The 13,524-nt window shown below is 37.0% G+C and overlaps 2 protein-coding genes across 2 annotated transcripts in view; one reads left to right on the top strand and one right to left on the bottom strand.

Moving 5' to 3' along the window:
* Nucleotides 1-335: 335 nt before the first annotated feature.
* LOC136416003 (uncharacterized) lies at nucleotides 336-1,048 on the bottom strand. Its single transcript, XM_066400956.1, has 3 exons — nucleotides 949-1,048; nucleotides 710-841; nucleotides 336-637 (listed from the first exon to the last, which is right to left on the bottom strand). The coding sequence occupies exons 1-3, from the start codon at nucleotides 1,046-1,048 to the stop codon at nucleotides 336-338; spliced, it is 534 nt and encodes a 177-aa protein (XP_066257053.1).
* A 6,315-nt stretch (nucleotides 1,049-7,363) lies between these two features.
* Tsf1 (Transferrin 1) overlaps nucleotides 7,364-13,524 on the top strand; it is a 185,638-nt gene continuing 179,477 nt past the window's right edge. Inside the window, exon 1 of the mRNA XM_066400545.1 lies at nucleotides 7,364-7,368. The gene's annotated coding sequence lies outside the window, so the exon portion shown is untranslated. The remainder of the gene's footprint in view (nucleotides 7,369-13,524) is intronic.

Raw genomic sequence — 13,524 nt, forward strand, 5'->3', positions numbered from 1 at the left:
ATTGACCATTATCCGCAGGGCTATCACTTTGACAGTCCACCTAGCTAATTATAAACCAATATGGATGCTTTTGTCTCGTGTGCGCTCGTGTATAGAACACCGGAGACAATTATCATATCTGCCATTAACTATTTGTCCCTGTTATCCCTTATTGGGACTCCAAAGGGTTTGTTAGTGCACAAAGCGCAGTTGGCGAGTTGTTGTCTTGGATTTGATTTCACTAATTACTATTGAAGCCAATTGGAGTCGGGAAACCAGTTTTAATTGTACTTTAATTAAAATAACATACATTCTGTCGATGACAAACAAATATTTTACGAACTCAGAGAACCACATCAAGAAGGTCTTCCAATAACCATTTTTACTCCTGCAGTGACGTTTCCATTGAATATTGTATCAGCACCATCAAAGACCCTGCGTCTGGCACGAACCTCAGTTCCTAAATTCGTTTCCTCTTTTGATGGCCGTTTCTTATCGTTTCTGGCGGAGTTTCGTTCGTGGACGTCCAGATCCATAATCCAGAAGTTGCAAAGCTTAGATCCGCAAGTCTGACAATACTGCACATCGGTTTGCTTTTGGCAAAAGTCTGGAGAGTCGGTACAACCTCTTCGGACTGCTGGGGTTCCCTTATCGTCGACTGTGGAGAAAAACACAATTTTTGGCGTTTTAGTGAATATCGGCGACTTCTTTAGGGATTTTTATGTCTTACTTTGGGTCAACGCATAGCATTTGGCTTGTGGTGCGTTGCAGTGACTGACTCTAGGCCGGAACTTCCGTTGTCCAAGTCTGCATTCGCTGCTTATGTCTGAAGACTCGCAGAGAAGGCACTCTAGAGCGGCTCCTGTAAGGATTTAGAGGTACGAAAGAAGTAGATATTTTCACATTTTTTCGTAATTTCTTTTAGGAGAAAAACGCTCATAGAGAAATAGGAAAATCCGATACACTTACCTAGATTTGCCAAGGCTATCAAGCAAATAACACCACACAGGAACAATTTTAGGTGGCCAGACATGTTGATCTGCTGCTTAGAAAACCCAACACTGACCATGGTCAAAATTAGAAGTCGTTAAAAACTTGAGCCCATAACTATGACGTTAAATCCCGTCATTAAACCTGGCCATTATAGGAACAGGTTTTAAACCAGAATTTGTTAATACCTTTGTTTTTATTACAAATTCTTAAATGTTAAGTGTGTTTGCTTCAAATACTGTAATCTATAAATTAGTGTTAATATCAGCTTATACAGGGTAACTCTTAAGTAATAGCGCACAGAGCAATGGCAGATTTCTCAGGTTAAAATATTGCGACATTAAACCTAATCCAAAAATTTATATAAACGAATATTCAGGGCATCAAGTAAAGTTAACTTAAAATAATATGCGAAAATGAATTAATTTAACAAATTATTGTCCCTCAGCAATCTAATAAACCATATGCTTTTTGCCAATAAATTGTTGTCTCATGGTGTATTAACACGTGTTAACTTGACTTTTTGTGCTGAAGACAATGTGACCCTTTACTTAAGAGTCATCCTGTACATAATACAATATTGAACTAAAATGTAAACTTATGTTTTCGCATGGCGGTTTCATGTGGGTGGTGGTATTTACGCCCAATACACGTGCCCTTCGAGGGATTTGAAGCAGCCCCGAATATGAATTAAAACAGAATAAACACGGGTTAAGGGACTAAATTGCCGCGGGCTAAACATACAGCTTATAGAGCAAATCTCTATTCGGAGGCGCCATGTAGTTTTGGATGTTAATGTATACTACTCAACCATTGAAATAACACTGAACAAATTATTCTAACTCTTCTGCTTGATGAATTATTCAGGAAACTCCTCAGTTACGACTCTACACTCTAAATGCTCCAAACTTGGCACTTAAGCAAACTTAAAATATTTCTCGCTGAAAATAAATCTTCTATTGAATTGTCTTGAAGTAATCCTGAAAATTTGATTATTTTCCCAAATTCTCACGTTCGCTGCAGAACAAGTCTGTGTGCCTAAATACGAGCATTTGTAACATCCTAATTAAATAAAGGATTTTTTTTGCTAAACCTAAAGAGACTTTCTCACGTCATTTCCGAACACCCTGTATGTACTTTCTAAAACTATTTGTGTAACCAGTCAAGAAATACATAATTTTATATAACGAGTAAGATTTTGCCGGATGAGAGAAACGAGGTTTTCATATATGATTTTGTCTAATTTTACTCAGCTATGAAGAAATCTTACGAAAGTGGCATACATTTGAATCATATGGGAATGGCATGAATCTGAGTATATTCAAGCTGCGTCTTGTGTCCGAAAAACTGAAGCAACCATTGCTGTTGCTGGTCCCATTGGATGAGTTATGAACGAAGGTACTTGTTTCCATTACATAATCAGTTACGAAATGAAAGCTGTTTAGTCGCCAGTTTTGATTAAAAAAGCAGTCACTGTATTTGCGAAAATTTGAAAAATATATTTACCTTGAAAGTAAGTTTATTTCCTGACACCTGGAATTACCATCTTATTGTCATTTTGCTAGAGCCCACAACGAAATTTCCTCATATACCTAAGCCACTTTGACACACTTCAGTAGACACCCAGTTTAACTGTAAACTATACATACCCGCTTTGAAGTAATGTAGGGTTGAAGTTAATCAAAACAAATTACATTTTGAGTTTAAGCCTCAAAAGCCGAAGGCTGTAGAGGAGTTTTGGGATTGGGCGCAAATATTTGCCACTATTGTTAAGATGGGGAGAAGTTGAAAGAATGATTACTAATTCTATTGTTATATCCCTAGAAATTATACTAAAATCGCCTCCTTTTAATGTGACCAAAAGTGGTTAAAAAATTAACAGGCGTTAATTTCACATTACGGCCCGTTGTCAGTAGCGACGGGCCGTACAAATATAACAACGCCCGCTGGTCGTAAATTCATTGTTTCCTCCATGGAAACCAAGAGTTAAATAAACAGTTCCGATTCATTTGGGCCCAAATCCATCTATCTAATTATCCTCATCTTATTAGCAATTATCATAATTTAAGAAAATAACATTTACCCTTTACTAAGGGCTTGGACAAACACCAAAAATCAGTAGAAAAACGAAAATACGCAGTAAACAAAAATGAACGAGAGGCGAATATCTAAAATGTGTGGAACACCGAAATTCCGTTCCTCAATAGCTGAGGAATTGCGATTTTTTTGAACGCAGCCTTATCATCATTCCTAAAGGTTGATCTGAGGTATGTAATTGGTGTTTGATCATTGTACCGAATTAAACCTGTCGTTTTTCTGCTGCTTTTCGTGGGTTCTGAAGGCCTTAACAAGAGCGTTCGTCCATGTAAAGAGGGAATTTTATTATCAGTTGGTTTTAACTAAGAATGGTGTTCAAATCCACAACTCCAACCACCTCTCCTTATGCGTGAGGCGTTATTATCAAATAACAAAAAAAGCGTCGAGACGATGAAAGTAATGGAAAACTTGGGGATGGAAGACTGGATGTTTTGTTTATTCCGGACAATTTCAAGTGAGTATTTAATAAACAGATCATCCAACGACCGATAGTTTCACCAAGATTAACCCCGCCCTCAAAAGGCGATCGCGATATTATCTCCTTTACTTCCTCTCCATCATATACAGTTACTAAAGCAACAAATCCCAATGGAGAAATTCAATAGCTCCGAACGGTTTCAGGGCAGATAAATCATCCATACGCCGACTAGACTAACACTAAGCAGTAACATCGAACCTATATTTAGGCAAATACCCCGAGGCCCTTCTAATATAAGGCGATTAACCAGTCATGGCAGCATCAAACTTGCCCCGTCTTAATATTTTACAAACTATTTGGTGGCTTCCATTGCAGCCGCAGGCCCGAAGTTAATCTAATAGGGAGTTTAGATCGAGAGCAAATATTAAAGGAGTTTTTGCAAGAGGAGTAATAGATATCTTTAAAAATGCCAAAATCGGACCTATAGGCGCTAAAATTTGAGTTGAAGTTTCTAGATGATGCCACAGTTATTACATAGAAAACCCTTAAGACAATTCGTGTCGTTTAACATGCTGCCTAGGAATGCATAACGTGGTACAATAGCCAGTTGCAGGATTACTTCCAATCCATATAGTAAAGGCAGGGCCGGCTTTAGTCAGTCTGGCGCTCAGGGCGAAATTTTTTGTCTTCGCCCCTGCCCCGAAGAAAAACCGCCGACCAGGAAAATTCCCCGCCCTGGCCGTCGCCCCACCTCGTCCCCCATAAGGCCGGTACTGAGTGGAGGGTAACCGAGATAAGGTTGTCTAAAGCGGTCCATAGTTCATTTTTAAAGTTCTTAGTTTTCTGTGCCTCACTCTCTATTGAACGCATGCGGAACATGGAAAATAAAACGCCAGCTCTTTGATTTGGGCATTACTCACTTTGCCTCGACTTCGAAGCGATATCTCTTTGATGTCGAAGCCTAAAGAATATTGATACTTCACAAATATACGGTGCTCAGATTTATTTTTTAAATAAATGATGCGTTGGCAATTTAAAAATCTGGAGTCTCTATACAGGGTGTCGCAATAACACCAAGAACATTTTCAGCCAGATTTTAAGTCCCGAAACGGCTCGCTACCTAAATACAGTGTGAAAATCTGAACATTCTTCTCAACGCGTTCTTTACAGCTCTCTGAGCCTTTAAGATAATTCGATTTGGGGTATTGACTTCCCCTAAGGATATACACGTCCGCGATTACGTTAAGTGCATAATTATGCTACGACTGAGAGTTACTTGCCGGAAAAAATAATTCGAAGAATAAGTGAGAAAAAATGGGGGCTTGCCAGAACGCAACTATCACCCTGTAGATTGTCACCATCCGTTGATACGTCACATCGAATGTTCCCTGAGTAGCATTCGCCACAGACTTGAGCTAAATATTTGATAAACTCTAGGAGCTAAAAAGAGAAGATTGAGAAGAAGGGAAAGTTGAAAATCCTGCATTTCAATAACATTTTCGCATTTATGTTTTGATAAGAATTTTTTTTGTTTTTTTGCCGTGGACTCTGTTAGAGCTCTTTGAGCGACATTTTGAGAAATTCTTGTATGTCTACATTGGGTCCGATAAAAACCTTCAGAATTTAAAATTGAGATTTCATTTCATTGTTAGCTTGTCTAACCAAAGGAGAAACCTCAGCTAAACTAACCGCACTCGGCCAGAAACCAGAATAAACTGTAGTAAAAGCGAAACAAAGCGCACGACACCTTAATTGTCGGCCATAACTTTGATAAACCCAGACTACAGACTGTAAATTACGTCGGTCTAGTTCAAGCCACATTTTTAGCACGTACGTTCGCCGGTAATTAAAATATAAATTAGCCCAGTAATTAGAGGAAGAACGGAAACTATTCCTTTGTAATGAAATTAGCGAGCTCTACTGAATTTTAAAAACGTGTATCTTTTCGTGGCTGAAATCGCTCTCAGACCTTTAAAATTATGAAAGAAGCTTTATGCAAGTTCACTTCTTTAGTTGTTCGATTAACAAAGCCTGAACAAAACATCTTAGTAACATGGAGAGCTGCATTTATAGGTGAGAGATGGCTCTATAACGATTCTACGTTTATCGCAATGGCTGAAAAAATAAGTCTGTATTACTGAGAATGGTAGGTGAAGCATCGAAAATTTTGAAATACTTGTTAGAGCCCTGTGTTTTCCTAAACGGTCGTCTCTGGAACTTTGAAAAAACTTGAAAAAATTTTGAAAATGCCAAAGTTTCTCGGAGTTGGGAGAAGCACACGAGAGCCTATGAGATATTCTTCAAGAGCTCAAAGGAGGACTCCTCAAACCTGGGGAAAAGATACGAAGAAAAAAAGAAACATTCAAAAAACACTTCTCAATCTAGGGCAAACTCTGAGAGCTGCCAAAATTCCGCTTAATACGTTCAAGATTCCCTTACACTTTCCGCTCTTAACATTTTTTAGTTGGAGGGTCTAGAAGTTTTTGCTTGTTTTAAATGCTCTATAATGGAACAGATTTGCCTTCAATCTTAGAGCAACCGATTTGTCAGGATACTGATTCAAATTCTTTCTTTCAGAATGCCGATTAAAATATGTTTTGGAAGCAATGTCGGAAGTACTATCATTTTGTATCAAACGGTTTATTAGTTTTTGTAAGACGTTTTAAGGAAAAATGAGGCCAAATGAGGTCATTTTACTGACTTCCAAATGGTATAACTTTTTTATAATTTAACCAACCTCGCATGTCTTATTCTTTACGAGATCCCCACGCTGAACATCCTGATGTTGGACACTACATAATATATGTATGTGGGAGTGAAAAATGTTTTTTTACCTTATAAATTTATCTATTATTTATATATTTACTTACTTTAAGAATACCACAAAAAATTAAAAATACATACTTACCTTTTCCTTAACATCCCTACTCCCACACTATTCAAACATTAAATGTCAGAGACAGTCATATGCTGCCCTCTGTCCGCTAAGGCCCGAAGTATTATAGATGTGGCTAGCTAACAATAAAAATTTTCTTCACCCGTTTTTTGTTTATCCGCGCGCACCATCTGTACTGCGGAAACTGTAGGACCAATCGCGCCGAACAATAAACTTAGCTCACTGACACCTAGATGGCAAAGCCATCGCTGAATTACATTCTTACGTTGTAATTTTCCTCCGCCACCGTCTTATGCGCTCCTAATGATGAAAAGAACCGAAGTTTTACCAACAAAGAAACCTACAAGTGCGAAAAAAATATGCATGCCGTAAAAGCGCATGAAGACAGACAAACAATAATTTGCAAATTGTGAAATTTTCCTCAGTGACAAAGACCGCTGCTAAAGTTCTTTCCTTTCAGTTTTACGGTTTTGGATTTTCGGAGTTTTTTGCAGATTTTTGGGTGGTTTGCAAAACTCCTCTTAAAGCGCAATGTTTTTCTTGTAGTTCGAAAACTAGCCAGTTAAATAACGCAAAATTCTCAAAAGTTCTTTTACATGCAAAGACTGAGGCAACGGGACCCGTTGAAGCCGGAACAACTTACTCAAGTAATTCATACACCCGAGCTTTTAGTTTTTTAATACAAAAATAGGTGGAAATGGCATATGATGCCACTTGAATGGAACAAGTAGAAAAACAAATTCTGCAATGGTATTATTAATTACACATTGCGTAGCATGATGATTACGTACGTACATATTATCTTTTCTCATGGGATCAGCAGTTTTCGTATCGAAGGAGCATTGAACAACTCTTTTCTATCCTGCTACCCTGTCCTAAAGACTGCCAAAAACTCTTACTAACCGCGTATTTTTCATACTTCGAATTCTAGCAGACATTCCAGAGAAAATGTTTCAAGGTTCCTGTCCATTGGAAAATCGAAAAGACTTTGTTATCGGTTTAATTCGGTCTGGAGAAGAAAGAAATCTACTTTCAATCAGGAAGTCGTGGCTGAATGATAATTGTAGTTCCGGTTTAATATTTATTAAGTATAAATAAGTGTAGAGAATTAAATTCGTTAATTAAAATTAAGAGAAAATTGGAAAAACAATGAAAAAAAAACTTAATCTCTCTTTCCCCAAAATTCGGTAAAACCCATAAAATAGGGCTGCGCCCTCTTTTGACTAGGAAACAACTCACTACCTTGTAAATTCAGCTATTGGCGTCGAGATGGTGCGGAATGCCAGAATTCATATGGATCTCTGAAAACCGTACGAATTCACCTTAAGCCTCTTCTGAGCTCCTGATAGAAAGGTGGAATAAGTTGAAACCTGACTTTTGAGGGAGCTTTCTTGGACAGGCGTGTAAAGGAATATATATATATATATATATATGACGATGAAGAAGAGCCTGTCTGACTTGTTTTTTGATTTGAAAAAAACGGAAAAAAATATTTTTATCGTTGAGTTAATTAAAGCTACTGGCTGAATACAAAAGGGTGCGAATAATTTTTTTTTTATTAAAAGATTTTTGACTTTGCTTTCATCTTCGACGATATGAATAATCCAAGGCCCAATACCAGCACGTCAGTTTTCTTTCACATTTCAAGTCCATCTGGCTCACAACACAACGTTTTAATTTTTTTATCATCACAGCTTCTGTCCTTTTTGCTCTCACCGAGAAACATAAAGAAACCCTACTATGAACATAAACCCGGCTTAACTGTGGGAACTATGTGGTTCAATTTAGGCACCTCCTGATCAGGATCTCATAAGACGCTCAGGCAAATATGTGCCGCAGACACCGGAGCGAGGTGGCATACACATATTTTTTCAAAATAATTTGGTTTTTATGATAAATCTTTAATATACCGTTTCTAGCATTCTTTTCCTAATACTAAATCATTGGTTTGCCGCTATGCGATATCTGCTGACTAGATAACTGAAGAAGTGATGGAAATAGACTAAGATTGTCATTAATGTCATATTACTAGTTTTTCCCTTGCTGGGCGCGCGCAAATTCTCGTCCAACAAGTAATAAACATGCAAAGGAGGACAGAAGAAATATTATTTAATGAGTGCTATCTGCCTATTATTATCGCTCGGCAAAGTTGTCTGTCCATGGAATAAACTGATTTATAAACATTCTAATTTACTAGGGGAATATAAGTGATCCTTAGTAAACGACTTTTCAGGCAATGAATCATAAAATGCCTTCTTTCTTTGAACAGGAAAGGCCTTCTAATTAGCTACTTCCCTAGTTGGGCTTCCGTTTTTTGGTCACTTACACACCTCAAAAGGACCTCGATGAAAGAAAAAGTCGGTTTTCTCTTCTAGTCTAGTAAAAGAAAGAAGTATTGGAGGATATTAAGAAGTATGAATAGGTCGAACAGACCCCGCCCATAGGAGGGTTATGGACTACAAAAATCGAAAAATACCATGGGGGGACTCGATACTTTTTAAAGCGACATTTCAGGATTCGCCAAATCGTCACCCATACATCGATTTATTTGGGTTAGCCCAGGTTACCTTTTTTTTGTTAAACTGAAGGATCATAATATGATGCACATAAATCAGTAACGATGATAGAGGGAGGGAGAGTCGTCGTCGGTGAACGAACGAGTGAATGAATGCCCAATATACGGCTCTCTAAGGACTTTCTTGTAGCAGGAGAGCAGAATAATACAGGGAAATAACACATATTGAAAATGCATATTGGCTCTGCTGCTTCTCATCGATCCTTCCTTGAAACTGTGTATGTAACACATGTGTATTAAGTTAACGAACGTTATGAAATACGATGCAGTTCGCACAATGCGACAAAAGCAACACTTCGTTGCTTTTGCACTCAAGCGGAACAAGTATTAAGACTTTTTATCGTTCCTTCATCGGACCTTTCTAAATCCAGAAAAATGTTCTATTAGACATGTGTTTCTAGCCTTTACAGGCTTTTAAATAATGGGCGTGCCGAGTGAACACCTCCCCCTGATGTGACTTGTGAGAGCTAGCTCTTCATCTGGTAATTTACCAACAGAAAATTCCTCCACCTTATTCTCTATTGTACCAATAAATAAATAAATCTAAACGTATGGAAGATTGTCATAAGCACAATCGAACAATATTGGAACGTAACGTTGGAAAGTGATCACTCAACCGCAGACGGTCAGATACAAAAAGTGTTTCTGCGCATGCGTTAAGTTTGGCAGAGTACATTGCTGGTGTACAAAAATTTGCTCCAATAAATATGCATCATATTTTGCAGAATATTTTCCGCAAGAAGTATTAGGAATGTGCATATTACTTGTGTGGTGCCGTGATGGTTCCAATACAGCGGTCATATTATGTACAGAAATTTCGTATTCCGGTATTATAAATTAAATTTTATACACCTTGCGCGCATGTGGAACACTGTTGGGCTTGACAGTCTTGACAGAGACGAGCGTTGACATGTCGAGGCTTTCTTAAATGGAGGTTCAATGGCTGATTGGTGTAAATGATTTTGCATTTTACTTAATTTTACAGAAAATTTGCTGGTTTTGATCAGGGGCCCGGAAGTTTTGTGATTGTTAGGTTTGTTTTTATTAATATCCGCTATGCCTTTGAGGCCGATTGTTCGTTTTGCCTTTTATTTAACTTGGGAATAACGTCTCACACATAAGCTGGGGTTGTGGATATTCACAGCTGAAGCTAGCTGAAAATAAGCTTTTATTAAAAACTCAGACGAAAATTCTGGTTAACGTATCGATGACAGATTCGTGTTTTCAGAATCAATGAAAAAATTAGAAAAATTCCAGGTCTTATCACTGAGGAATGACATTAGTCGCTGAAGTAAATGATTGGTATTTTATCATTGTAGACTTTCATAAATCAAATGTATGTTAATATCATTATCAATACCCATTCTCAAAGAAGTATTAACTCAAGGAAAGTGCAGATGTTTTTATTAATAAAAACCCATTTGTGGCCTCTTGTTCGGTGAGCATAGATAGCACACAGTTAACCATGCTTGAGGAAGAGGCGCAACTCACATACATAAAAAGAAACTAAGTACTGACAATTATTACTTAGAGTAATCATCAACATGTAATAAATTTAAAAGAAAATAAATTAAATTAATTACAATGATCAAGCAGCAATTGCTTACCTCCAACCAACTTATTGCAATGATAACAAAAGACAAAGAATTTTCAAAGCATTTCACATACTTTTTATACTCATAATGTGTAGACTTCAGTTTTGTTATTTTCGCTTTTTTAATAATTGATTCCTTAATTCTCCAGACTATAATAGATTCACCATCAAAATGTGAACAGGATTTTTGTCTGAGTCCTCAGTAAAGGGTGAATTTTAGTTTTAACCTAAAATAGTGTGCAATTCAACAGCTCCAATATCCCCTACTTGTGTGCGAGACATTAATTTAAACAAAACAAAAGAAAAAGTTGTTTTGTTGTTGTTTGTTGGACATATGAGAGATTGAAAGTAGCATAGTAGCCTTTTTCTGGCTACATTACCCAAGCTGTGCTATGCAAGATCAATAACAATTGGTGTTATGTTTGCCACCTGGTACACAGGGTTTTATAGCATATACATAAATTAGAAAGCTTATGACCACATCTATTTAAATCAGTAAAAGTGGTTATAAATGGCAATTGGCTTAATAAATACTCAAAATCATATTTCATATGCAGGGCAGAACATTTCATGACTCCATAGACTTAGATGGTTCCTTGGTCAATCAAAAGTTGAAAATGTCTGATACACATATACCCAAAACTTAGCATTAAAGAAATTGCTAGCTATTAAAGTTGTAGATAATAGTTCTTGGCCTTAATTTTAACTCTCCGTGTAAACTAGCAGCAATAGTATATTCAAACTTTTTAGTACACTTTGATATTTTATTTAATAATTTATTATAATATTATTAATAATTTTCAAAACATGTTTCTGTGGTGTCCACCTATGTCTTACACAATCTCTTGTCTTTGCCAAAAAAGAGCTAGTAAAATTCTCCACTTAGAGAAGTAAATGGCTCATCTGCAACTGAGCCGCATATGGTTTTATTTCTTATCTAATATAATAGCACCCAAACGTAATTACATATCCATTACTATAATATCCTTATTTTATCCTAAACCAAATTTCTCCTATTTCCTGATCCTCTAATTAACACATACGCAAATTTTGCTCTATGCTTGGCAGCATAATTTTTTTAGACGATCAAGGAGAACACCAGTCTTTCTCTCGTTCGTTATAAAATTAATACATTTTACTTTTTTACAAAATAGTGCCCCACCAAGCTTTGTTGATGTCATCTCTGTGAAGTTGAGGTGAAAGGAGAGAAGACGTGTAATTCTAATCAGGTAAGTTGCACCAACTTTGCAATTTCATTCTTTCAAAGCTTATGAGCATATTGAAAAAACTTGGAGAAACCTAATTCCCCTTTCCAGTACTATCAACGAAAACCTACTTCCCTACCCTAGAACTATACAAAAATTCTTATAATGCGGTGTATGAAGAGACAGGTTTTTTATTCTTAGTTAATGGTTAAGTTAAATTCTGACCAGATTTCTGGAAAAAGTTAAGAAGTTTGTAGTTATAGCAATTCTGGTGCTAGATCTTTCATCTGTATTAAGTCGGTTGTCATATGCATGTGGAACTCCGATTTCGTATTACTTTCAGGCACGTTTCTGATCTCCTGCTAGGTAGTTCTCCCTAATGAGTCCCACTAGGCTCTTTAATATAACCTATTCTGTATGTGTATGCCATGTAACTTTGGATTTCGCTCAGACGGTGTGTATCTGTGATGGCTACCCAACAGTATATATTAGTGCCTGTGATAAAGCAAAAATGCCTTACAGTCCGAAAAAACTATGTTTTACAGCACTAACAGATAAGTTAAATTTTTTTCTGATCCAAAATTATTGAGAAAATTTATAAAATAAAAATTCACATCAATTATACATTAAATATGTATTGCCTGATTAACGTGTAGAATGCCGCAAAGAAGCTGTGAAGTAGATATTTTCAAGAAAGTTCTTTCAATGCGCCATCTACATATGAGTATCCAAATTACCAATTTAAGTTCTATACGTGGTCTTGTGCGTTTTCTACTTAGTAGTGACGACTACTAGTAGCTGTTCAGCCTAGATGGCGCTAGCCATACAAACAACAGTATAAACAGGAATTCGAACGCGAATAACTTCATTGCTTACAGATCCTTTATGTTCTCCTGATCGAGTGGGATTTGAATGGACCGCCATACCACGTGCGTCCCAGGAAATACGGCTTGAATAAGGTGAAGGTTAAGGATTCGCGAATTCCATCAATTTAAATTTGGGCTGCGATAAAAAATAGATTCAATAAATAGCTTTTTCATGGAAAAAGCAACACCAGCGGCGTGGGCAAAAAACTGTTTTGGTTTGGTATTGATTGCAACAAGGGGGGATAAATTGAGAACCTTGGATGCGTATGTTTATGTTGATTTGGGGATTATCTACAATGTTGTGCGTGTTAATAGAGTCTTGTGGTGGTGGGAGATGGGTCTTAAAAAGGGGAAAATTAGTAGAACGTATTTGCAAAATTTTTTATAATAGGAGCTCAAAGTTATAATTTGACCATATTTTTTGTCTTCATGGCCGACCAGTTCAGGTACCTACGACATATCTGTTACCTCCCAAATCTCGAGCCCCTTAGAAGCCCTTCTCTTTTGGGAACTTCATAACCAAAATGACCGAAAACAAAAATATATAAATAAACATCTTCTGTCATATTATAGACGAGCATTCATAAATCCCAATTACGGAGAAAGTAATACCTCGATTACGACGCCCATGATGCTAAAGTAAGGAGACGCTTGAAGTCGCCCCAGAGACGACTCGTGAATTTAATAAGAAATTAATTGGGACGATAAAGAGTTCATTTTGTGCCGTGATTAAAGCCGTAATTGATGTGGCTGTTAAGGCGTTGCTGCTGAGACATAGCGGCTTCCGTGTTTGGCTTTTACTTTTTAGTTCGGCTATGAAAGTTTCAATTGTACTCAGTTCAGAGATTCGAATTTTACGTTATTGGCTTGAGTTTATAAAGAATGAACAACGGGACGTTTGGTC

Source organism: Euwallacea similis, chromosome 21 (genome assembly GCF_039881205.1).
Source record: "Euwallacea similis isolate ESF13 chromosome 21, ESF131.1, whole genome shotgun sequence".
NCBI lineage: Eukaryota > Metazoa > Arthropoda > Insecta > Coleoptera > Curculionidae > Euwallacea > Euwallacea similis.

What these genes read in the sequence shown, in the direction of transcription:
- LOC136416003 (XM_066400956.1), bottom strand. Translation starts at nt 1,048, where the DNA reads ATGGTCAGTGTTGGGTTTTCTAAGCAGCAGATCAACATGTCTGGCCAC. An exon ending in GATAGCCTTGGCAAATCTAG is followed by an intron (nt 842 to 948) that starts GTAAGTGTATCG and finishes AAATCCTTACAG; the next exon opens with GAGCCGCTCTAGAGTGCCTT. An exon ending in ATGCTATGCGTTGACCCAAA is followed by an intron (nt 638 to 709) that starts GTAAGACATAAA and finishes TTTTCTCCACAG; the next exon opens with TCGACGATAAGGGAACCCCA.